Source organism: Nannobrachium achirus (genome assembly GCF_963921795.1).
Source record: "Nannobrachium achirus genome assembly, chromosome: 16".
Classification (NCBI taxonomy): Eukaryota; Metazoa; Chordata; class Actinopteri; order Myctophiformes; family Myctophidae; genus Nannobrachium; species Nannobrachium achirus.
The window spans coordinates 59,640,959-59,667,746 of NC_137823.1; the positions used below are offsets into that span (position 1 = coordinate 59,640,959).

General features: G+C 43.9%; 1 protein-coding gene across 1 annotated transcript; it reads right to left on the bottom strand.

Annotated features, from left to right (window-relative positions):
• Positions 1-6,188: 6,188 nt before the first annotated feature.
• Positions 6,189-24,990, bottom strand: LOC308300492 (kelch-like protein 23). The gene is made up of 11 exons (XM_080744339.1): positions 24,899-24,990; positions 23,527-23,718; positions 20,565-20,708; positions 19,064-19,205; positions 15,168-15,305; positions 13,172-13,300; positions 12,817-13,041; positions 12,563-12,685; positions 12,279-12,468; positions 9,297-9,417; positions 6,189-6,720 (listed from the first exon to the last, which is right to left on the bottom strand). The coding sequence occupies exons 1-10, from the start codon at positions 24,983-24,985 to the stop codon at positions 9,297-9,299; spliced, it is 1,491 nt and encodes a 496-aa protein (XP_080600465.1). The 5' UTR covers positions 24,986-24,990; the 3' UTR covers positions 6,189-6,720.
• Positions 24,991-26,788: the final 1,798 nt, after the last annotated feature.

The window sequence follows — 26,788 nt, forward strand, 5'->3', positions numbered from 1 at the left end:
ATATATACTTGATGCAGTCTTTTTTTTTTTTTTTTGAATGTTGCCCCAGGATAATCGATGGTGGGGATATTTTGATTAAATCGAAATCGATTTGTTTTTTCTCAATAATAAAGTGACAAGACATTTTCTTATTGTCCCATCCCTGGTGTTCTTTATGCTGTTGTGCTTGTGGATACGCAGATGTCGTTGACTGAGTGAAATTAATTATGTATTCACTTGTAATATTATCAAGTTATTATTACATCTTTGGGGGGCTGTTTACCTGTTCACCATGCTACCCACACCGTCAGCAGTTGGCCTAGCAACGAACTAGCCAATCATATAACAACCCAGCCCTCCACTCTATGGGATGTAGTCTATCCTAATAACCGACCTTTACTTATCATCTGACGCCGGGGCTGGTGCTACCTGCGCGGCCATGGTCGAGTACATCGACCGGGCCTTGGTTCCACTGGCCGTCAGCCTGGATGATCTACTGACCAAACCTCTGCCTCTACGGGGTTAATAAGACAAACTGCACATGGCAGGGATCTAGAGGACAACACTGATATAGCACAAACAAACAACCGAACACATTATTACAGAGATAAATTAGTGCCAAATGATCACTTTGTTACATGAACATCTTTAGACATATTAGGCTACTCCATTATGATTTTTTATTTTTTTTACCCTACATCAGTTGCCCTGATTCAGTTTAATTAGGCCTACATTTCATAAATGTAAACAATTTGGCAACAATAGGCTATTATATTTCACAAATGTACAGTTTCAGGCTATAGCCTATGAACATGTATAAAACAGTTTGTGACTTATGTACAACGGATATGAAAGCAAATTGTGGGGAAATAGGCTATTTTACATTGTGAAAACAACAAGATGTTTAGTCAGCCAGTTTGTGTTTTAGCCACTTGAGGCTATTTCAAAGAAACCAAGGCATAGTCTGAGTATAGAGTAGCTATAAAAGAAAACATTGTCCTTCTCAGTAGAATAGCTGCAATTTCCAGCCATTTAAATGTTATTAAATCATGGACAAAGGAGCAAAGTCTGCATTTCCACAAATTACTGGGCCTATGTACCCTATATTTACAACAAAAACATAATGAATTAGATTATTTCCTGCGTCATAGCAATGTTACGTATGCTTTCTTACAATTATTTATTTTTGAAGTAGACTATATATCTTTGTCTATTTCAGAGTGGGGACTACACTTGAGTGTGTGTGTGTGTGTGTGTGTGTGTGTGTGTGTGTGTGTGTGTGTGTGTGTGTGCGTGCGCGTGTGTGTGCGAGTGCGCGTGTGCGTGTGTGTGTGTGTGTGTGTGTGTGTATGTGTGTGTGTGTGTGCAGGGGCGTCACACCAAATTCTGGGCCCTGGGTACAAGGATTCACTGCGGGCCCCCCATGAATGTTAACTATTGAAAAATAGCAGATATACAAGCTCACAGCGCGGCACCGAGTGCCCTTGTAGATCTGCTATTTTTGAAAAATCTTGAAAATGTGTGCAAGAAACCTATGTCAAGGACCCCCAAGATGATATGTATTTTGCCATGGACCCCGATCTCAAAATATTTAGTTCCAGGGACCCCCCCGGAAGCAAAATTTGAGTTACAAATGTCCGCTTAAAAAATACATATTCAAAGATTTGCACACATTTTCACGACTTTTCAAAAATAGCAGATCTACAAGCTCGCAGCGCGGCACTCGGTGCTGCGCTGTGAGCTTGTATACCTGCTATTTTTCAATAGCTAAAGTTACTAGGGCCCCTCCACCTTGGGCCCTGGTAACTCAGTCCCACTTTCCTACCCCTTGTGACGCCCCTGTGTGTGTGTGTGTGTGTGTGTGTGTGTGTGTGTGTGTGTGTGTGTGTGTGTGTGTGTGTGTGTGTGTGTGTGTGTGTGTGTGTGTGAAGGGTAGGAATGAGTGGGGACCTCCCAGTCAAGTCAAGCAGAGAAAGTGGGTCAGACTGCAGCAGCCCCACAGAAAGCAGCAGCAGAAACGGCGGGTATGAAGTCAATTTCACACGACAGAAATAACTGATTTTTGAGCTAAAAAAAGGCAACACAGCCAACATACAGACCTGTCTTTCAGGGAACGTCGCTACATTTAGTGTCTCTTCATGACTGTATGTGTTGATTGTGTTCCATTGCAGCCTATACATCAGGCTGTAAAATATTATACCTTTAAATAGGTGTATTTATTATTATTCATCATACACAGACAAGAGTTTGCTGCATGCCACTGGCGGAACAATTCAGAACCGGGCCGGTATGCGAGCCACAATGCTCGGGCCCCGTCACCCGTTTATGCCCATATATGGAGTTCCTTGATTAAGCCCATACAGTATCTAACAGGACTTCATATGGGAATGCCCATATATGGAGGCCTCATCGGCCGCATACCACACTAATTCCGGGGAATGGGTATTCCCCAGAATCCTTTTTATGCCCATATAGGAAGATCCCTGATGTCATCGATATACATCACTGGCCAGATGGCCAAGACATGGCCCATATTTGTGTGGCTGGTTCAGATAGGGATCTCCATGTATGGGCATAAAAGGGATTGTATGTTGTGATGTCATGGGAACCACTCTAACAGAATCCCTTTATGCCCATATATGGAGATCCCTGATGTCATCAATATTAAGCCCATATCTAACCGCCAACTCAGCGTATGAGTAGCACGGCTTGGCAAGTCGTGCGGCAAGTACTGGGAGCTGATGGTAGGTGTGGCGCTCCACCTCAGCAGTCCATCTCCCAGGGATCTAGCGCATTATAACGGGGACAGACTCCCGCGTGTTACCGGCTGATACAGACAATAAGCCACTCCCGACCTACTTAACAGGAATTCATATGGGAACGCCCATATATGGAGGAAGACAGCCCATATCTGTGTGGCTGGTTCAGACGGGGATCTCCATTTATGGGCATGGGCATAAAAGGGATGTACCATATACAGTACATGGATCTCCATTATACAGTGTGGGTACCAGGGGTCTCCATATATGGGTAACTGGTCCGATATACATCACTGGCCAGATGGCTGGGAGAGGTCGCATGTCACCCTGAGGTGTCTTACTAGTATATGTATATATACTAGTCAAAGGAAAATAAAAAAAACATAAAACGTCCAACCCAAGCTACCAGAACACCTTCAATGCACCTTGGCATAGATTGTACAAGCCTCTGGAACTCTATTTGAGGGATGGAGCACATTTCTAACAAAACATATTCTCTCATTTGGTGTTTTGATGGTGATGGTGGTGAACATTGACCAAAATCAAGTTCATGATTTTGGTCAATCATGTTCAACTGCATGGGTTGACATCTGGTGATTGTGAAGGCCATAGCATAATCATTCACATAATGTTCATATTTATCAAACCATTCAGTGACACCTCATTCATTGCGGATGGGGGGCACATCATTATATAAATGTTTCATCATAGAAAGGTGATCACTCAGAATAAAATTGTATTGCTTTGCGGTGACCCTTCCCTTCTTTCTATAAGGGAGAGAAGGGAAAGCAAGCAAGTGTGGAAAGCGAGTACACCACTTAAAGTTTTTCACCATTGATAATGATAAGACACAAAAAGATAACATTTGGCACAATTTGCACACCCTTCACTTCATGTCCCTAATCGCTTGACCCAAGTTGCACTTCACACTCCCTGGTCTGCATTAGACTCTGACTTTCCTTCTTTACACTCTGATGTCTACACATCACCTTGTTGTTGACCTTGTTGTTTGACTATGAAAAAGGCCTTACTCTGAATCATTCCCCCCCGCCTCCCCCAAAGGGCAAGCTACAGTAGAGGCTCGTGCTTCCAATGTCTGTCGGAGGCCCAAGGGGAAAATGCCCCTTACAGCACAACAGAACACCCCACTCTAAGGGTCAAGCATTCAAGCCTATGCATTATCTTAGTGAAACACACATGATGCACTCGCACAAATTTTGGAGAATCACCTTTTTCCACATCTACTGTATGAGCCCAACGGTTTTTGCACCACTGAACTCTCGATGTGCATTTGTCTTTGTAATGAGGCGTTTATGCACTGCAACCCTACTATAAACTATCTTTACAGTAGGCCTACCCTACTACTGTTGGTAGTTTTCGACACACCGTTTCTTGCAGAGAGACTTTCTGCAGTCAGGAAGAGTTGCTCTTCTGTTTTTCCTTGTCACAGTAATGCATGAGCTTCACAGGCCTCAAATGTGAGCTTTCAACCACCATTTCCCACCCTACTTTTCCATAGATTGAAATGCCGATTTTCCTCACTGTTCCTATTAAAACACTGGCCGAGTTAAGCAATCTTCGTGACTGAAGCTGCCATCAAGAACCCTCTTTCACAGTCACTTTTTATCCTCTCATCTTGATTTATCCTCTCATCTTGATTCAAATCGAGGTAAACTGCATGGGCTTGTTCAGCCTTTTTATGCAGATTTGTGTGTGATAGGATGTCACATTTGTATTGTATCATGCAGTTGTGTATTGTATGTCAGGAAGCAGATGCTATAATGCATAAGGAAACTCGACATAGCCATGTATGTGTATTGTAAACACTAGTACTGTATATTGTCCTTAAAACAAAACGGCAAAGTATAATCCAACAGAATTTAGGCCTGCCGCCTGCTCTAGAAATCTGGAAACTTGTTCTTATTTGCAGAGATATTTGCAGTACAATGGTGTTTTAGAAGATATGATATTAATGTGGTGGGATTGACCCTCAATGAGACTTTAGTCAAATAAGTGCCCCTTTCTCTTCTACCGTTGAAAAGTTGGGGTTAATTTCAATAACTAAACATTGCATTATGTACATTAGCCATGTAGCCTACCACCCCTATGTCTAATGTCCTGTAAAATAGCATATCTACATCATCTACATTTAGCCTGATCTATTTAAGAGCTTGTAGTGAAACGGGCTAAATTCAGAGGAGCTTGCATTAGAGTTTTGCTCAGACAAGCCCGATTTCTACGCCATCGTATTCGTATGACGGTGTAACGCTGCTCAAGCACTGAAAAGGCAGATCTGCAAGCTCACAAGGAGCGTAGATCTGCTATTTTCGGTGCTCTGACTCCTTGGCAGAGCATAGGCCTACAGTATACGATACATTAGAGAGGACATCTTGGCTTTTGAATGGATTACGATCGTATTATGTACTTTCTAGACATGGCCCATGGTTGGTCTGGAAGGCTGAGGCTAGCAGATTTTTTGTTCTCGTTCGTGGTAGAGGGTCTTCTCTCTCCACATGATGTTTGAAATCTGTCTCCACTTACAGTATTACACAATTCCAGTCTGACATTCAGTCTCTCGGTGCCCCCTTGTGGATTATTTATGTACCATATATTACATCAGTTATTTATCTGCTCAGCAATTTCACAAAATACACTTTCATGAAAACCTTTTCCTGGTAAGCTTATATTGGCTTCTACAATATACCATTTGTGAGCGGTGCTAACTGCTCCTACTTCTGGCTTTGTGTGTATGTCCTGCAAAGAAAACTATTCAACCACAACAATTACATCAAACCGTAGTATTTATTCTCAAAGGCACCACTGACACCACTTTGATGCTTGAGACTCCACATGCCTCGATTGAGTTCGGAAAGTCAGCTTTCAAGTTCTGTGCCTCACATACATGGAATACCTTACAGGTTTCACTTAAGTATAAATCCCTTGTTCTACTAAGCCGCTTTAAATCAGACACATCAACTTTGGTCAATCTAAATTGTACCCGTTTTACTTGAGGTTGAAAATTTATGCCATGGAATTCTTTTGATCATGTTGTTTATTCAATTACATATTATGTATTCGTTGCATATTGTAGTGTTTTGTAAAACAGTTTTGTAAATTTGTTGTAATCTCGGCACCGCTGAAAAAGAGGGTACCAGCCCTCAGTGTGTTATTAAATAAAGGTTGAAATGAAATGAAAACTTCACACTGGGTGTGCTTTCTATGTAAGTAGGTGACACTTCCATAAACACTCAACAAAGTGGGGCGAAATGGCTGAAATCTAGGCCTATATTTTCTTTTAGGCACATGGAAGGTCCATTTCATAGATTTCCTACTTCCACATAAATTGAGAAATCACATCTTTCTTGCCCACAAACGTCACCCCGGGTTATGGCAAAAATAAGTCATTTTATACCCCTTAGCTATCAATACCATCACGTAGAAGAAAAAAAAAAAGTACAAAAGTATAAGTGGTCATTATGCAGAATGTCCCATCTCACAAGTTTTCAACTGTATAAAATGTATAAAAATATTTTGAAAATAGCAGACCTACAAGTTAATGTATGTTTTGCAAAAACCTACCAAGTAACTAGTAACAGTTAAGGACAAACTGGGGACAAACAGTTTGAGCTCTTGTTAAACACTCCAAATAATTCCAAGATATTCCAATCAAGGGTATTTAGACAGAAGAATGACGCTGCAAAATAAATGGAATGTCCAAACTAAGGTCTTCAGATGCAAAAACTAAGTAACAAATAAATTGAACATTCTCAAAGTTCGATATCGATACACACACTGTCTGTGTTCATCAAATGTCTATTAAACCGATCCCAACTGTATCATTCACCACTGACGTTGTCACGTCAGTGTGGTTGTATAGTGTGGACTCCGCACAATGTACAATATTAATTCCTTGTCATTCTCGGAGTGGATGATCCGTTCTAGTCTTCTAACCAATCCACAGGACTCAGGAACAGCCGGGTGTCTGTTGGTGTGAAAGGAAGCAGGGTCAAGACCAGCTTTGAGAAGGTAATACAAAAACAACATTACATAATCATATGCTCAGTGTTCATCTATGCATCTGCAGTGTACAAATGGAATCAAGGGCGTGCATTTGGTTCCATTTGTACACTGTCAGTCAAACCAGACACCCAGGGGACTTAATGAAGAACCTTTACTTAAAAGTTATACTGCGTAAGTTGCTCAACAACTGGTCAGTAGCGGTATTGCATGTATTTTACAGGTTAATTTAGTTAGATCAAATTTAAAATTTGTTTAATTGAAAAAGTTACACAGTATAATGTGATGCTTTAATCAAATTAATTCCAATTCTTGATTTTTTTCTTCTTTCTTTATAATTCTTGGCATTTGTAAAGCAAAACATTATCTGTGCTTTAAGCTTTTATATACGGAGGTGTTTTTGGGTGAATTGATGTGTATTAACTGTTGTATAAGCAGAATGACTGATGACATAACCCTTATTCAAATGGATCACCACCTGTTTGTTACGCCTCATCCCCATCAACGAGGGTTACTGTGATTGGTTGTTGTAGATCTCTGTGTATGTATTTATGGTGGTGCTACTCAGGGGCGTCACACCAAATTCTGGGCCCTGGGTACAAGGATTCACTGCGGGGCACCTCATGAATGTTAACTATTGAAAAATAGCAGATATTCAAGCTCACAGCGCGGCACCGAGTGCCGCGCAGCGAGCTTGTAGATCTGCTATTTTCGAAAAATCATGAAAATGTGTGCAAGAAACGTATGTTTCTATGTCAGTGGTGCTCAAACGTTTTCATGTGAAGGACACCCAAGATGATACGTATTTGGCCACAGCTAGGCCCCCATCTCAAAATATTTCGTTCCAGGGACCCCTCCCCGGAAGCAAAATTTGAGTTACAAATGTTCGCTTAAAAAAAATACATATTCAAAGATTTGCACACATTTTTACGACTTGGTGCCGCGCTGTGAGCTTGTATATCTGCTATTTTTCAATAGCTAAAGTTACTATAGGGCCCCTCCACCTTGGGCCCTGGTAACTCAGTCCCACTTTCCTACCCCTTGTGACGCCCCTGGTGCTACTAGCTGTCAGCAGACGCCTGAAGAAGGTCTATGTGACCGAAACGCAATTTGGGAACCCATCATCAAAGAAAGGGTGACGCCCACTCAGTCTGTCTCTCTTCCTTTTTGGCGAAGCCATCATTGACTCTGTCTCGAGAGATTGACCGAAACGTTGCTAAAAATAAAAGTGTTACTATTGTGCAAGTGCTGAAGGTGTGTGGGTCATCTTGTGTTATTCTGCGGCGCATTGTGAGCTTGTAGATCAGCTATTTTCAAATGGCCGACATACAGTACATGGGGCTGAAGTGGTTAATGCATGTTTTGTAATAATAATCCAAATCTAAGTATTATTATTATATATATTTTTATTTTTATATATCATTTTTATCCCACAATTTTGTAACCCATTTTTTCACCCAGTGCCAAATGCAATCCTGGGCTCTGCTCTCCCTCTGCCGCGCCTGGGGAGACAACGGACTGACCTCATGCTTCCTTCTATGCATGAGGAGTCCAAGTTGCTTCTTTTCACCTGACAGTGGGGATTTCCCTGGTTTGGACGTAGCGCGTGGAAGGAACACGTTATTCCAACCAGTTCCGTTCCCCTCCATCAGGCGCCCCGGCTGGCCAGGGGGAGGCATTATAGAGACCAGGATTACTGCATGTTTTTGTGAGGGCATCTACCCTAGGAGACACGGGGAGAACATGCAAACTCCACACAGAAAGGCCCTTTCACCAAACCCACCTAGGGTGTGGGCGCTGATGACGCGGAGGAGAGAACACGCCCCCCAGCGCCCACAGCGCCCCCCGGCGGGAATCGAACCCAGGACCTTCTAGCTGTGAGGTGAAAGCGCTAACCGTGCCCCTAAGTAATTAGTAACTAATGTTTTCAAATGTCATGTAGTGGAGTAAAAGTACAATATTGGATAAGGTGTAGTGGAGTAGAAGTAATCGTATTGGAATCTGGAAATACTCAAGTAATGTACAAAACTTTGTACTTAAAGGGGCACTCCACCACTTTTCAACCTGTCTTCATATAATAGGTCCTCACTATTGTTCATGATAAAATATCACAATTTTTTTCTACTCAGTTTGGGTCTCATAGGAGAGCTGTGGGTGGGTCAAATCCTTCTACCGGTGACATCATCAATGGGAAATGCAAGCTAATAGAAACTGCAGGCTTTCTATTCCTGAAAAAGTTGCAATGTTAAAGTGGAAGCCATTGTTCTCGTGATAATAAAAATCTAAATATTTTTTTTTTCAAAGATATTATTTATTTATTTTTTGTCTAAACGATGATGTCACAGCTCTCCTATGAGACCCAGACTGAATAGAAACAAATTGTGCTATTTTATTATGAACATTAGTGAGGACCCATTATATGAAGACAGGTTGAAAAGTGGTGAACTACTCCTTTAAGTACAGTACTTAATGTACTTAGTTACTTTACACAACTGATTAACACTCAGGATACTGTATGTATTGTGTAGTATTGTCCATTACCTATTCAGGAGGCATCCTGACGGACACACAGCTGAAAACCAAGCGACCAGTTTCCATCTCCCCCACGGCCTCCCATGAGTCCGTCTGGTCGCAGTACCTCTCCACGCAACGGAGATGTGTTCTACATGAAGAAAGAACAACATGAGTCAGTCTGGTCGCAGTACCTCTCCACGCAACGGAGATGCGTTCTACATGAAGAAAGAACAACATGAGTCAGTCTGGTCGCAGTACCTCTCCACGCAACGGAGATGCGGTCTACATGAAGAAAGAACAACATGAGTCAGACTGGTCGCAGTACCTCTCCACGCAACGGAGATGCGTTCTACATGAAGAAAGAACAACATGAGTCCGTCTGGTCGCAGTACCTCTCCACGCAACGGAGATGTGTTCTACATGAAGAAAGAACAACATGAGTCAGTCTGGTCGCAGTACCTCTCCACGCAACGGAGATGCGGTCTACATGAAGAAAGAACAACATGAGTCAGTCTGGTCGCAGTACCTCTCCACGCAACGGAGATGCGTTCTACATGAAGAAAGAACAACATGAGTCAGTCTGGTCGCAGTACCTCTCCACGCAACGGAGATGCGGTCTACATGAAGAAAGAACAACATGAGTCAGTCTGGTCGCAGTACCTCTCCACGCAACGGAGATGCGGTCTACATGAAGAAAGAACAACATGAGTCAGTCTGGTCGCAGTACCTCTCCACGCAACGGAGATGCGGTCTACATGAAGAAAGAACAACATGAGTCAGTCTGGTCGCAGTACCTCTCCACGCAACGGAGATGCGGTCTACATGAAGAAAGAACAACATGAGTCAGTCTGGTCGCAGTACCTCTCCACGCAACGGAGATGTGTTCTACATGAAGAAAGAACAACATGAGTCAGTCTGGTCGCAGTACCTCTCCACGCAACGGAGATGCGTTCTACATGAAGAAAGAACAACATGAGTCCGTCTGGTCGCAGTACCTCTCCACGCAACGGAGATGTGTTCTACATGAAGAAAGAACAACATGAGTCAGTCTGGTCGCAGTACCTCTCCACGCAACCGAGATGCGTTCTACATGAAGAAAGAACAACATGAGTCAGTCTGGTCGCAGTACCTCTCCACGCAACCGAGATGCGTTCTACATGAAGAAAGAACAACATGAGTCAGTCTGGTCGCAGTACCTCTCCACGCAACGGAGATGCGTTCTACATGAAGAAAGAACAACAGACATGAGATAAATGTCTAGCGTGATGAACTAGCCAGCTCTTATTTTCGTCTAGAGGGGGCAGATTCAAATTCCTGACTGAAAACAAGCCGGGAGATCCTATTGGTTCACCGATATGCACACCCGCCCCATGGCCTGCCCCCGCTGCCCATAGCACACAGCGTAGAGCAGGGGTCTGCAACGTTTTCAGGCCAAGGACCCCTTAGCTGAGAGAGAGATGAGGCAGGGACCCCCATAACCTTTTCGTAGATTCCATATAGTTTCATCGTTTGACAGCACAATAATCAGTGTATTTTGGATTCATGTCAATTTGTTTTCAGTTATTTAACCAATTGAACCGTCAATACTTAATAAACTTGACCTTTCACTCGGTACTTAGTCTGTTCTTTTTCCCCTCTACAACAAACCTCTTTGCCGAAAATAGTCTATCTACAAGCTCACAACGCCTCGCAGCGTGAGGCGTTGTGAGCTTGTAGATCTGCTATTTTTGGCTAAAATTATCATAATATGGACACTAGGGTTCAAGTGGTTCATATAAAAAAGGAGAAAACAAGTTTCTATCACACGATTTGGAGGACCCCATGTAGTAACTCTGGGGACCCCCTAGGGGTCCCGGACCCCCTGTTGAAGACCCCTGGCGTAGAGCCCTGACGCCACAACATTTGGAGCGACCCCCCCCCTGCATTCTGGTTGGTTGGGGGCTCCGTTGATGAAGAACTGAACATGTTCAGTCGTTTGCCATCCTTGCTAGCCGTCGGTAGAGATGAGGGGGGTGGGGGGGGTAAATACTCCACTGTAGAGGGGAGTATACTGTACAAGTACACAAGTGGATATACAGTACAAGCTCACAGCGCTGTGAGCTTGTAGTTAAAGCATACAATAATGGTTAAAGTGGTGAAAATCGAACATAACAAAGATGCGTTCCCGGTCTAAAGGTAGTTGCACACTGCTGCGTTTTTCGGGCCGAATATCGGAGTGTATTTCGGAGCGCGTAAATAAAAAAAATCAACCTCGCGTTATGTCAATCACGTTTACACGCTGCCGCCCGTTTCGTATTTGTTTTGGGTCCAGGGTTGATTTTTTTCAGATTTTCGCAACAGTCACCACTGGGTCCCTTCCCTCTTCTCTATCTCTCTCCTTGGCCTGAAAAATGCTTTCGAGGATTTCGGATTTCCAAAACGCAGTGCAGCGTGCAACCAGCTTTTTTTATTTTTATAATTTTTATCCCACGATTTTACAACCCCATTTTCACCCAGTGCCAATTGCCTATGTAATCCTGGGCTCTGCTCTCCCTCTGCCGCAACTGGGGAGACAACGGACTGACCTCATACTTCCTTCAATGCATGAGTTGTCCAAGTTGTTTCTTTTCACCTGACAGGGGGGGATTTCCCCGGGATGGACGTAGCGCGTGGAAGGAACACGTTATTCCAACCAGTTCCATTCCCCTCCATCAGGCGCCCCGGCTGGCCAGGGGGAGGCATTATTGAGACCAGGATTACTGCATGTTTTTGTGAGGGTATCAACCCTAGGAGACACGGGGAGAACATGCAAACTCCACACAGAAAGGCCCTATCGCCGACCCCACCTAGGGTGTGGGCGCTGATGACGCGGAGGGAGAAACACGCCCCCAGCACCCACAGCGTCCCCCAGCGGGAATCGAACCCAGGACCTTCTAGCTGTGAGGCGAAGTGCTAACCACTGCGCCACCATCCCCCCGTGCAACCAGCTTTAATGGGTTAATCAATCAATCAAAGCCATCAGTCTGTTACCTGTTCTTCCCCTCCGAGCCTCCTATAACGTAGATCTGTCCATGGACCACAGTCACGCCAGGCTGGAGGCGACGCTTGTTCATGGAGGAACACATGCTCCACCGATCGGTCTTAGGGTCGTAGCATTCCACCTGGTCCGAGTACACTGGTCCACCGCTCTCTGTGGCTGTGTGTGAATGCACCGCCCCTCCTATGAAAAGGAATTGACAAGATAGTGACCGTTCAATGGGCCCTATATGTGTACCCAAAATACAGTGAGGCTGAAGTAAGGACTGGTGTGGTACCTATAACATAGATCTTTCCTTTGAGCGCACAGGCGACTGAAAAAGACCGATGTAACAGCATGATAGCAGCTTGTGTCCAGGCAGATGTTTTAGGGTTGAAGTGGTACATGATCTGGTTCCGGCCTGTGATAGAACCATGAGAAGGATGTAATAATTACGTTTTCTTTTGACATTTTCATTCAATACTTTTTGTTTTACAATGTGTTACAACTTCATGAACTCCAGCAGGTATGAACTGTAGAACTGTTACATACCAATGACATAGATGAGTCCATCCAGTGCGACAACAGAAGAGCTGGCAAAAATGTCCGGCATTTGGTCAGACTCCATGAGCTGCCAGGTGTTGCTGTACAGGTCGTAGCGTTCAACCGACCTCACAAGAGGCGCGTCCCTCTTGTTGCTACGAGCCCCCACTGCAAACACACAGCTGTTGCTACGACCCCCCACTGCATACACACAGCCATCCAGCATCAGCAGGCCTGGTGACCATGTGGGTTGAACAAGGAAGAAAAACAAGAGCATTAGAACTGATGAACCTTGGCCATGCGTCTCATCTCATGAACTTCATCGAGTGAAGATGAATCGTATGCCATAGTTTGGCAGATTTACCGCAGTTACCGCGTCCCTCGTTCATGGGAGCCATCTTCAACCAGGAGTCACAGGAGGAGTCATAGCACCACATCTCTTTACTGGGTGTATAATCAGGTAACCATCCTCCAGCCAGATACACCGTGGAGCCTGTGGTAAGAGAATTATTGAATGCTTTAACCAGTGAAAAATAGCAGATATACAAGCTCACAGCGCGGCACCGAGTGCCGCGCTGCGAGCTTGTAGATCTGCTATTTTTGAAAAATCTGTGAAAATGTGTGCAAATCTTTGAATATATGTATTTTTAAAGCAAACATTTGTAACTCAAATTTTGCTTCTGGGGGATCCTTGGGAACTAGATATTTTGAGATGGGGGTCCGTGGCCAAATATTTATCATTCTGGGGGTCCTTCACATGAAAAAAATTGAGAACCACTGACATAGTAGTCTCTCAAGAACAGACTAACTGAGCTACAGATAAGTAAAAAGGACCTTTTCTTTGACAATGGCTGGCCAGATTGCTGACATAGAAAACATAGGTTTTTAAAAAAAAAACCTTAGAAGGATTCAAAAGACACTTATAGAATGGGATCAAAATTGGGTCAAAAATCAAATGTTCACGATTTTTCAAAAATAGCAGATCTACAAGCTCACAGCGCGGCACTCGGTGCCGCGCTGTGAGCTTGTATATCTGCTATTTTTGATATAATTCTAGGCCTAAATGGGTTAAAACAACTAGAAGTTCGGGCCGCTTTGTGGCCTCACATCTAGAGGTCGGTGCCGCTACACTGCCCTCTCAGTTACGCTGTACTGTAATTATGTACATGTAGAGAGTAAGGAAGGTGTTGGTTTGAGCAATGAGTATGAATGATACATGAGGACAATTGAGTATAAATGCATATGGGCAGTTGTTGATGGAAATGAGATAGCATTGTTGTTAGATGTCATTGTTTATTGTCATGTTGTAATATAGGACAGTATTTGTGGCAACATATTATATATATAAATGGTAAATGGTGCATTTATATGTAATGCACAATCTCTGTAAAGCGCCTTTATCCAAGGCGCTTTACAGAGATTGTGCATTACATTCACCGACACCCATTCACACACACATTCATTCTGGCAGAGGAAAGCGTGCAAGGCACCAACCTGCTAACTGGGAGCAACTAGGGGTTCAGTCTTGCTCAAAGAATCCTCGACACTACACTATCTCTTGGGAGCTTGTGGGAACCCTCCATGTTCTAATGCCGGTTTCTCTACCCCTGAGCCACTGCCACCCCAACCTATGATCACTGTTGCCAAGTACTGCCAAGCTGCCTACCGAAACTCACAAAAGATGGCTATAGTTTCAATGGCTTGATAAACAAACCGTCACAATAATACCCTTCAAAGAATTTAAACTGCCTTTCCAGCGCTATTGTTACGTCCTGGCCCTCACTTGGCACTGTGGCACCCTCTCGTGGCACAGTACGTCACAGCAGACCTCTGAGTTCCAGACATCTGCACAGCAGTCTCCCATTGGCAATCTCCTCACCTGGGCCGAGTCTGCAATCAGCTCCTGAGTCTACAAGATCCTGGCCAGCACACAGCTCTGCGTCAGATCCTCACCTTTCCACTCGTATGGTAAAGTACAACCTGCAGACTAGCTTTCCCAGTTTAGCAGAGCTTTAGACTGTTCTCTCTATTAGTGGCATTGCCCTTCAATTCTTGTGGATCTATTGCTGACCGTGCTTCTCCTCTCCTTCCAGTTCCTCAAGACCCCGGACCGAGTTGGAGCTGCAGCGGCGCCCACTACTCCCTTTTTGCCCCCCTCGTGCCTTTAACTCTGTGTTCCAGGCCCGTGGTGGGCTTTAACCTTCCTCTGCCTCCTCCTTGCTGTGCATTTGGGTCAAACACACACCAGTCGTAACAGCTATATTGTTAGAGCTCAATTCAGGAGCAAAACAGAGTAGGATCCATAACAGGTCTTAAATGTATTGTCCTCTCCTTCGATGGACTCAGATTGAACTCCTTACCTGAAACGACTAGACTAGGATCTTGTACAGCGAAGGGTGGATACGCCAGAGTCCTTGATCGTTTGCTCTGGGGATCAAAGGTCTCCACACAGTATTTTCTATTCACCGACTTTATATTGAAATCCACCATCAGGATCACTGCATAAAACACAGAGGAATAGAAGATGAACACAGACCTGTCTGTAGAGTAATGTGTGAGCACATGAAATGTTATGTTATGATAGCACAGGGGTCTTCCAACAGGGGGTCCGGGACCCCCAGGGGGTCCTCAGAGTTACTACAGGGGGTCCTCCTTTTTCTCTCTTTTTTTTATATTAAACACTAGCGTCCATTCTTAGAATTCTTTACTGCGAGGCGTTGTGAGCTTGTAGATCTGCTTGTAGATCGGCTATTTTTGGCAAAGAGCTTTGGTGTAGAGGGGGGAAAAAGCAGACTCAGTACAGAGTGAAAGAGTTTTAAGTATTGATGGTGAAAAACTAAAATAGCAAAGTCAATTGCAATATTATACAAGGTTAAAGATTATTTCAATAAAACTGCATTATATCTGTTATATTGTTCCTTTATACTACCATACATAACTTACTGTATGGAGGTGTGGGGAAACACATACATAACAAATACTTACTCAATATTTATACTTCAAAAAAGAGCTATACGAATTATAAATAAAACTAATTATAGAGAACCAACTAATAAACTCTTTATCCAATTAAAAACTCTAAAATTCAAAGATCTGGTTGACCTGAAAACAGCTCATATAATGTACAAAGCAGAAAATAAAACATTGCCGCACAACATCCAAAAGTTGTTCCAAGGGAGGGAGTGTCATTATGATTTGAGAGGTATATGTATGTTTGAACATCCATTTGTGAGGATCAATGCAAAACAACACTGTATATCTGCAAAAGGGGTTATTCTATGGAATAATCTTAGAGACGAACTGAAACAAAGTGTATCATGGAACAGGTTTAAGAAAATGTATAAAATGGACATAATAAATAGATATCAGTTAGAATAGCTATGTACAGCAGATCTGGTTCAGATCTGGATTGTTTTGAATAGTAAGCCTGATTGATTGTTTATTGCTTATTTTTGCTTTATTTTTTCTAATTCAAGTGTATAAACACTGGGGCGGAAAACCATAATACTAACAACTACGTAAGATATTTATGTTAGAAAATGCAGGGGTAGGACTAGATAAGTTGAGCAAACTTCTTCCTACTCCTTTTTCGAATATGGATTATAATTTAAGGATGATATAAAATTTTGGGCGTTATTCTTTTTTATTTTTTTTTTAAATCGAATTCTTTGTCTTTTTGAATATTTTAATTTGTTCGCAATAAATGAATAAATGAAATGAAAATGAAATGGTTCAAGTGGTTAAATATCTGTAAACAAATTGACATGAATCCAAAATACACTGATGATTGTGCTGTCAAACAATGAAAGTATGGAATCTATGAAAATGTGGGGGTCCCAGCTGGTCAAAAGCTGTTTTGACCAGCTTTCGGGAGTCTTTACTGACATTTTCAATATGTCCCTGTCATTGTGTGTGGTACCGTTGTGTTTCAAGGAAACCATAATTGTACCCATAGCAAAGAAAAAACCTGTCACCTGTCTTAATGATTATCGCCCTGTGGCTTTGACCTCTGTTCTTATGAAGTGTCTGGAAAAAATGGTTATATCACATATAACGCACATTATCCCTGCCAATACTGATCCATTACAGTTTGCATACTGTGCTAATAGATCAGTCGATGATGCTATTTCTCTCGCACTACACATTGCCTTGAAACATCTGGAGAATAAGAACTCTTATGTCAGACTACTCTTCATAGATTATAGCTCTGCCTTTAACACGATTGTACCATCTAAGCTTGTGTTGAAACTCAGGGGTCTTGGTCTGGGCAGTAGTATCTGCAACTGGCTGTTTGACTTTTTGACAGGCAGGCCACAATCTGTACGAATAGGGAACAAGCATTCATCTAAGATATTGACCAGGACTGGAGCGCCCCAGGGCTGTTGCCTCAGTCCCTTGTTGTATAGTCTGTTCACCTATGACTGTGTTGCCAGGTGTGGAAATAATTCTATTCTCAAATTTGCAGATGACACCACGGTTATAGGACTAATATCCAACGATGATGAGAGGGCCTATAGGAGGGAAATTGAAGAGCTAACCCTATGGTGCCAGAATAACAATCTCTCTCTAAATGTTAGTAAAACAAAAGAGATCATCGTTGACTTTAGGAAATCTGAAGTCAATCACAGTCCCGTAACCATAAATGGTTCACCTGTAGACATAGTGGACAGTTTCAAATTCCTGGGTGTTCACATAACAAACTCACTCACATGGTCTCAAAACAGCGAAGGTATCCTTAAGAAAGCGCAGCAGCGATTGTACTTTCTGCGGCGCCTCAGGAGATTTGGCCTAAGCACCAAGGCTCTTGTTAATTTCTATCGCTGTACCATAGAAAGTGTATTGACAGGATGCATAACAGTGTGGTTTGGTAACGTGACTGCTCAAGACAGTAAACAGTTACAGAGAATTGTGAAGAGAGCTGCCAAAATCATTGGCACAGAATTACCACAGCTACACACAATCTATAACACACGCTGTAAGAAAAAGACAGAGAACATCTTAAAGGACAGCTGTCATCCCGCCCATTCCCTGTTCTATCTCCTCCCTTCAAAAAAACGTTACCAGAGCATCAAATCTCACACCACCCGTTTCAGTAATAGTTTTTATGCTCAAGCAATCAGGTTGCTTAACGAAGAGATGGAAGCGAGACGTAGGTAGTCATGTGCAATATACGCAGTTTTTAAACTGTACACTGTCACACTGTATGGTTGTTTTGTTGTTTTTTGGGTTGTCCTGGGTGACCTGTTGTTGTCGTATTGTTTTGTGTGCAATAAGGCTGAGAGTGCTCTTGGCACAAGCATTTCATTGTTTGTCTGTACTTGTATGGATGTGCATTTGACTAATAAACCGAACCTGAACCTGAACCTTCATCTCTCTCTCAACTAAGGGGTCCTTGGCCTGAAAACATTGAAGACCCCTGTGATAGCACAATGTCGCAGTCATTTTAATTAATACAGGAGAACAAATGTGTTTGGTACACATGTGTACACCGCTTGAAAGTTATAAGTCCTAAAAGTATCGAAGTCACAGCTTGAAATGTAACATATAAAAAGAATGATACAATTACACCCTTTGTCAGCCTTCTGATTGGTCCCTGACTGGCCAACCAGACAAATCATTCACTTTTGCTACCGGGGGTGGAGTTACGCAGTGGGACAAAGTCCTTTCATTCTTTCACCGCGGTGCGGTGATGCGCGGCACGGCCGCGGCGCAGTACGGCGCTGCGCGGTCATAGCGATTTTGATCATTATAAAGAATAAGCTTCAACAAACTAGTTCACATGAACGATATCGATGTAACTAAGATATTCGATTGGGTACATAATATATTTAAAATGGGCAGAATTACAATTAAAATAAATTTTATGTTGAGAGCGAGGCTATAGTTCCTCAATTTCCTGGTCAGTGCGAGTCACCCAAGATGCACTGCTCTCTCTCTCTCTCTCTGTCCTCTGCCTGTTTCAGAGGATTAAACGAATTAAAACATGTATTTTCGGGGGGAAAACCCCTGTTTCGCAATGTAACTACTGTACTTTCTTGTTCCTTTTTTATTAATATCATGTAGAAGTTGGTACTTTAAATAGCAACAACGAGGCTATGAAAAATCTTGTTTTTATAATGGAATTTAAGGGGGGAAAAAAAGTCTTCCCTGGCTTTTTTGTCCCACCTAGTAACAGAGAGACATGGGGTGGGACTTGACAAAGGGTAATTCCAACTATCTGTCCAGTAGCAGGCAGCGTGTGATGTGAGGCAGGTACCTGTAGACCAGCGCAGTGGAGCCTCTCTGGCCTCAGAGATGATCCTCTGGCAGGCCTGGGATTCCTTCACCACATCCAGAGACTCCATCACATGGTGGAGGTAAGATGGACTGATGAGAGCCAGACGGATATGAGGCAACACCTTGGAGAACAAAATGGAACAGTGATGATTTACCAGTCCAACTGGATGTGTTGGGTGAATTACATTCAACATTGCTCTTTAAGTCTCTACAGGTGAGGAATCAAACATAGTCTCGCGTAGCCAGACAACTATTCCACAATCTCCGAATGCTATATAAGAGTCTGGAACGGCAGCTCCCGAACGGCGAGTATCGGAAGTAGCCACTGCTGCACTGAACTGTAGTCCCATTGGAAACATAACAGAAACACAATAGCTCAGACAAAGTCATTCGAGCAGCCTATTCTTGTTATGGGTGTATAGTTTAAGAAAACGTTTGAAAACATCATGGAGGTAACACCAATAACACCAGAGAAAGACGAAATAATGCCCCAAAAAATGTTGAAAGGAGACATAACGCTTCCAGTAGGACATGTTATTGCTACTGCACCAAGGGAGCGGTTGCGTCACATCTGCTTTATCTCACACTCATCGTTTCTATTTCCGTTTGCCAGACTGTATGCCGGGAGCATTTGCCCAAATCGCAGAGGCAACAGTCTGGCCTCGCGAGACTAAATACAACATGGCCCCGTAGCTTTAGGTTGTAGAAACAGTTATTGCGACCGTAGGGCGCAGTTTACTATCATAACCGTCACATCTTGACCGTATCTGTCTGTATGGGTAACGCTTGTCTTTTTTGCTGATTGACTCTCACGCTCTGACATCGCTGTGATGCCAGGGGAACCAAATCCCTTTTATTGCCATATAATATGGAGATCCCTGTGATGCCAGGGGAACCAAATCCCTTTGGTCAGATGGCCAAGACATGGCGCGACCTCGCCCTTAGGCGTCTTACTGGTATATTTGTCCATAAGTCCATTCACAGCTGCATGAAGCAAGCTGCTCCAGAGCCCGTGCCCATCAAGTATTGTATTGTGTAAAACAGGCAAACTTGAGCCCCTGCCCTTTTATCCGTCTGTAAAAAGTGCCCTCTCCAGACCATGAATGCAGTTTTTACTATGGTGAAAGAAATGCAAATTCCCCCTTTCCATGCCATACCCGAAGGCAGCATTCAAGAGAATTGCCTTGTCCAAACTCTCCTGAACTTGAATGCAGCATCTTATGTTGAAAGAACTGCCCTCACTGTGTAGACATCTATGCCGTAATGCCACATCTCCAGTAGTGAGTAGTCGCGCTGCGACGCGTTGTGAGCTTGGAGGTCGTCTATTTTCGATATTTTCACCAAAAGGCCCTTTTAGAAATGTCAGCCCCTGCCTCTCTAACATTCTCTGCAAGATAGCGTCCCTTTAAGCTTGTCTTCAGTCACACTGCTTGGACTTCTCCGTTGTCTTTCATCAGGTGAAACACTGAGGAGGGACTGACCTTTTCAAAGCTCTGCCTGTGGGAAGGACACTTGTTTAACCACAACATGGCAGCGTCAAACACCGTCTCCTCCTTGTTCACGTTGAGTTTGTCACAGGCAAGAATCTCTGTCAGTTTGTCCACAGGGAGAGACTGGAACTCTTCCTAGGAGCACAAGAAACACAGCAGATTAGCTTATAAAGTACCACAGTTTCTATACTAGGTGAGCAGGGACGTGCTGGGCCCCTGATTCAGCCCGGGAAAAAGAGTTGGAGAGGCCCTCATTGTGCGCTATAGAGAGATCTCTCTATAGCGCTGCTGCTACTCAAAGATTTGCCATTTCAGATCATGACAAGTGACAAGCCAGTGGGCCAATTACTGTACATGAGTTATATTTCGTCGTTGCCGGGTGGAAACCTTGTATGTCCAAAACCGTTTGTTTTGTATTTATCATTTTAAAAATGATTTAAACTAGTGAAAACAGCTGATCTACAAGCACACAACGCCTCGCGGTGCGAGGCGTTGTGTGCTTGTAGATCGGCTGTTTTCACTACTTTTGTGCAACGGCCTTATATGATGAAGCAGGGCTTTGCTTTGCGAAAAAAAATATAAATTTGAAACTTGGAGATACGAGGTTTCTGCCCGACAGTGACGATTTACTTTGTTGGCCGCCCAGCCCCCAAAATGGAACGAAGGCCGACATTTTATTTTTATTTTTTCCTAATGGCCAGCCTGGACCGGCCGGGAAAGAACCAGCCGTTCGGGAGCTGTCCCGCTTTTCCCAATGGCCAGCATGCCCCTGTAGGTGTGAGGTCTAGTAGTAGTCTGATTAGTTTGTTTTCAGATGTCTGTAGGGGTCCATGCTCAAGCTACCTCAACCCTATGTTCCCTCAGCCTTATGTTCCCTCAGCCTTATGTTCCCTCAGCCCTATGTTCCCTCAGCCCTATGTTCCCTCAGCCCTATGTTCCCTCATCCCAAAATAGGCCCCTGTGTTCCCTCAGCCCTATGTTCCCTCAGACCAAAAATAGACTCTATGTTCCCTCAGCCCTATGTTCCCTCAGCCCTATTTGGGCTGGAACCTGGAACCTCCAGAGTTCCCTGGAACCTCCAGAGCTCCAGGGACCACCCTCCGCACCTCTAGCCCGACTTAGGACACCTTCCCGGGCCGGGCGCCACCCAGCGCCGGCCTCTATACCTCCGTGATGGAGGGTGTTCCCATTTACTGCAGGAGAGTTTTTCAAAGGAAGGAGGAGGGAGAGGAGCCCTGGCTCCTAAACCACCTCCAGGCTCCGTCGGGAGCGGCGGCACCGTGCCGGCCTGCCCCACCGAGAGCCACTCTCTTTCCCATACACGAGATGGCACTGGTGCCTCCCAAATCCTGGTTCTTTTTCCCCCCTCAGAGGGGAGATGGGGGAGAGCTCCGTTCTGTTAGGTGTTTGCTTTTACCGCCCGATAGAATTTCAAAGGAGGACACAGGGAGGATTCCCCAGGGACCGGCGGGGGTCCACGGACCACCAGAGAACCAGGGCTGACGTGCCGGACCCTCAGCCCGACTTGGGACACCCTTCTGGGCAGAGCGCCACCCAGCGCCGGCCTCTATACCTCCGTGATGGAGGGGAGTGCCCACTTTAGGCACTGGCTAACATTATAAGGCAGGGACAGGGAGAACCAGCCCAGGGGGTCCCTGGAACCTCCGGAGCTCCAGGGACCACCCTCCGCGACTCAAGCCCGACTAGAGACACCCTCCTGGGCAGGGCGCCGCTCGGCGCCGGCCTCTAGACCTCCGTGATGGAGGGAGTGCCCACTTTAGGCACTGGCTAACATTATAAGGCAGGGGCAGGGAGAACCAGCCCAGGGGGTCCCTGGAACCTCCGGAGCTCCAGGGACCACCCTCCGCGACTCAAGCCCGACTAGAGACACCATCCTGGGCAGGCTGAGGGAACATAGAGCTGAGGGAACATAGGGTCTATTTTTGGGTTGAGGGAACATAGGGCTGAGGGAACATAGGGTCTATTTTGGAATTGAGGGAACATAGGGCTGGGGGAAACAGGGTTGAGGGAACATAGGGTATAATAAATTGTTAGGGAGTGAGGGAACATAGGGCTGAGGGAACATAGGGCTGAGGGAACATAAGGCTGAGGGAACATAGGGTTGAGGTAGCTTGAGCATGACCCCGTCTGGGGTCGCTGGTGGCCTCCTACCCGAACCAACATGAAGGAGATCCTTCTCACTGCTGACAGGTGTTAAATGTGTTGACAAAAACAAGTGACGGTATCTTGTTAACATTTATGTCCAAATCACTGATTGAACGCTTCTACACAAATGGTTGCTCAGTTGGTGGTGACAGGTCGAGTAAAGCTCTTTGCACACAGGCCAGGCGCGTTTATCCGCACGGATAAGAAAACAATGATTCTCTACGACCTCATGCACACCGGATCCGAATTAGCCGTGCGACGAGTGGCTGCGGCCGTGCGTTTTTTTCTCGATCGAACCCAGTTCGATTTGTGCGTCTTGTCGCATGCGGTAAAAAAATCATCACTCCTTTTATCCAATGCGTTTTATTCATGCAGCAAACGAGAAAAAAAACGCAACTGTCCTGTGTGCAAAGGGCTTAATGGGGCTTTTAAGCCGTGACATCATTTTGTAGTCAGACCTCCAAGCAGATTTATTGTCAATATCTGTCCCTCGCTATTTCAACAGATCCGAGACAAAAATAACAACTTAAGTATAATTCTACCACTTTCCATTCAACAACAAAGAGAAGAAAAAAAGAAGGAAAAAAAATAGTAAAAAGATTCGCTTTTTTGGGGGGCAAAAGTTCTCCTCTGCCTACGAAATGATGTCAGACTTGACAGCCCCATGGTAACAAATAAAATGTTGAAAGTTGTCCAGCTTTGGTGGGCCTGTCTGTCTTGTCTGTCATAAAAGCCAACAACAGAAAGACTTGGTAAATGTATGTACTGTATGTAGTAAATGTCTGACCTGCTGGTAGACCACACTGAAGTGTTCCAGAATGTAATCCATGCTGTGTTTCTCCAGCCTCGTACAGGAGTGAGCCTCAGCGAAGAAGTGAATCCCTACACAGTTCTTCTCATCCATGTGACGACTCATGTAATGGCAGCAGACCTCCAGAAGAGCTGTGAGGCCCAGCAGGTTGGATGCGGCTAGCAGGGCCTGGACCACAGAAACAACATAGAGTATGTTATTAATATTTATGGCCTAGAATTATTGACTGCTTTAACACATGGGCTGCTCAGGTTTATAACATTTCTAGCTGTTGCTGCTGCCGCCGCTCACTCACGCTTTATTTTGAAGAGCCTCGGAAGCTTTGTGCGTGTGCACGTGGGTGTCCGCTGACGATTGAGGAAGATAATCCCTTTGTTTACAAAAGCTCGCGAAACTATAATCCAAACGGGAGCCGACCATCGCGTTATAGTGTCGCCGTGAAAACAATCAGATCTCTGCTTCCCTGGCGTTCTTTTCACCTCATTCATAGATAAAGCCCTTCTTATGTTTCAGAGCAGAATGGAAAGTAATGTAAGCTGCCTCAGCCATTTTCTCCCTCTCTCTCTCTCTCTCTCTCTCTCTCTCTCTCTGCTTGCTGCGGGGTGACGTAATGGACTCGGGTCATTCAGAGGGCAGGCTGCAGCAAGTACAGTTGTAACCCTATGTTGCCTCGTCTCTCAACGAGATAACTCCTTTTGGCAGGGTGACACCTAGTGGCCTTAACTCGTCCCTGAACGAGTTTGGCTCCCCAAATGTTAACCAGTGAAAAATAGCAGATATACAAGCTCACAGCGCGCTGCGAGCTTGTAGATCTGCTATTTTTAAAAGAAGTCGTGAAAATGTGTGCAAATCTTTTAATATATCTATTTTCAAAGCGAACGGTTGTAACTCAAATTCTGCTTCTAGGTGGTCCCTGGAACAAAATATTTTGAGATGGGGGTCCGTGGACAAATGTATATAATTTTGGGGGTCCTTCACATGAAAACCACTGACATAGTAGTCTCTCAAGAACAGACTAACTGAGCTCCAGTTAAGTGAAAAGGACCTTTTCTTTGACGATGGCTGGCCAGATTGCTGACATAGAAACATAGGTTTTTCAAAAAAAACCTTACAATGATTCAAAAGACACTTAAACAGTAGAATCGGGGTCAAAATTATATTTTCTAAAATAGCAGATCTACAAGCTCGCAGAGTGCCGCGCTGTGAGCTTGTATATCTGCTATTTTTCAATAGTTAAAGCATAAAATAATGATACACAATAACGTGTACCCGTTCTAAATGGGTTGTTTAAAGCACATGTGCAGGTCAAACATGGAGACGATGGCGGTTTAAGATAATCTTACGTTACCTGCACATTTTGCGTGGAGATGACCAGCTCTGAAGTGTAGGCGTAGCTCACCAACAACTCCATCGCCTGAGGTTCCACGTTGACCATGTCAACCTTCTCCTGTCTGGACTCCAACATGCCAGTTGTAAACATCGCCTTTGCAGGTTGGAAAAAAATGTAGATTTTAGAGATTTAGGCCTTTCTTATATCGTCACTGTCTGGCCAAAAACCTCTTAACTCCATTTTTTAAAATAATATTGAACCAATGGAAAGTAGTAGCCTAAAACGTGCTTGGGACAAAACTCCACACTTTCTGTCAAACCAGCTAACTCCACCCGAATGGCCCTCTCTTTTTGAAGCGGTGAAAGCCACTTCCAAGGAGTGGCTTTGTGTGTCCCCCCATGTCCATACTCCATATATGGTCATTTCAGTCCAGAATGAACAGGTTTTATCTGTCCGTAAATCTGTGTCCCATGTGTGTCCCCCCATGTCCATATATGGTCATTTCAGTCCAGAATGAACAGGTTTTATCTGTATATATGTGTGTAGTGTCCGTCCCGGTCTGATGATTGGATGATTAAAAATGTCCAATGAGACCATACTTTGAGGATTGGTCAAGCTTCACATGACAATCCGGCCCTCCAGATAAAATCATTCATTCATTCAGAATTCAGAATTATGAAGCTCTAGAACGGTCAGGGTACTAAAGTATCGTTCGATTTTCAATAGGAATTCAATTTTAAAAAATCATTTTTCTCTCAATTTTTTAATTTTCCAGCTCCCCATAAAATCAAATATTGGTTCATTTTTCCAATTTTCTAGCTTGCAAAAAAATCAGGAAAATGCTTCAATTTTGCTTCAATTTTTTAAATGTGTGATTCGTCTTTGTCATTATTTGATTTGGAACCGACAAAGGAAAAACATCTTTAAAAAAGGTATTTTTCATTTTTTACCACATTACGAATATCAAAAAATTGACCAATTTTTTCAATTTTCTAGCTTGCAAAAAAATCAGGAAAATGCTTCAATTTTTTAAATGTGTGATTCATATTTGTCATTATTTGATTTGGAACCGACAAAGGAAAAACATCTTTAAAAAAGGTATTTTTCATTTTTTTACCACATTACGAATATCAAAAAATGGACCAATTTTTCAAATGTTCTAGCTTGCAAAGAAATCAGGAAAATGCTTCAATTTTTTAAATGTGTGATTCGTCTTTGTCATTATTTGATTTGGAACCAACAAAGGAAAAACATCTTGAAAAAGGTATTTCTTAATTTCTTACCCCATTACAACAATCAAAAAATGGGCCCATTTTTCCAATTTTCTAGCCCACAAAAAAGTCAGGAAAATGCTTAAAATTTGCTCAATTTTTTGAATGTGTGATTCATATTTTGGCATTATTTGATTTGGAACCGACAAACAAAAAATAGGCCCATTATTCAATTTTCAAGTCCAGGAAAGAAATCGTCATCATGAATGTCACGTGACCACGTGTCAAGTCACATGGTACACAACTTCAAAATAAAAGCTGTAGGCTAGTCTAACATCCAACAAGTAATAGGATCAACATGCAGGCAGGCAGGGGGTCCATGAGGGGTTTACAAGGGGGTCCATGGCTGGTTCCCAAAGTGTGGTTTGGGGACCCCCAGGGTTTCTATGGCTGGTTCACAACAGCCTGGTACACGTACAGCCATGGCTGGTTCCCAAAGTGTGGTTCGGGGACCTCTGGAGGTCCATGACGGATTTCCAAGGGGGTCCATGGCTGGTTCTCAAAGTGTGGTTCGGGGACCTCTGGGGGTCCCTGAGGGGTTTCCAAGGGGGTCCATGGCTGGTTAGCAATAAGTGTGTTTAATTGCGACCGTAGTAGGTCGCAGTTACTTTTACACTCTCTACTATCCAAACCTCCA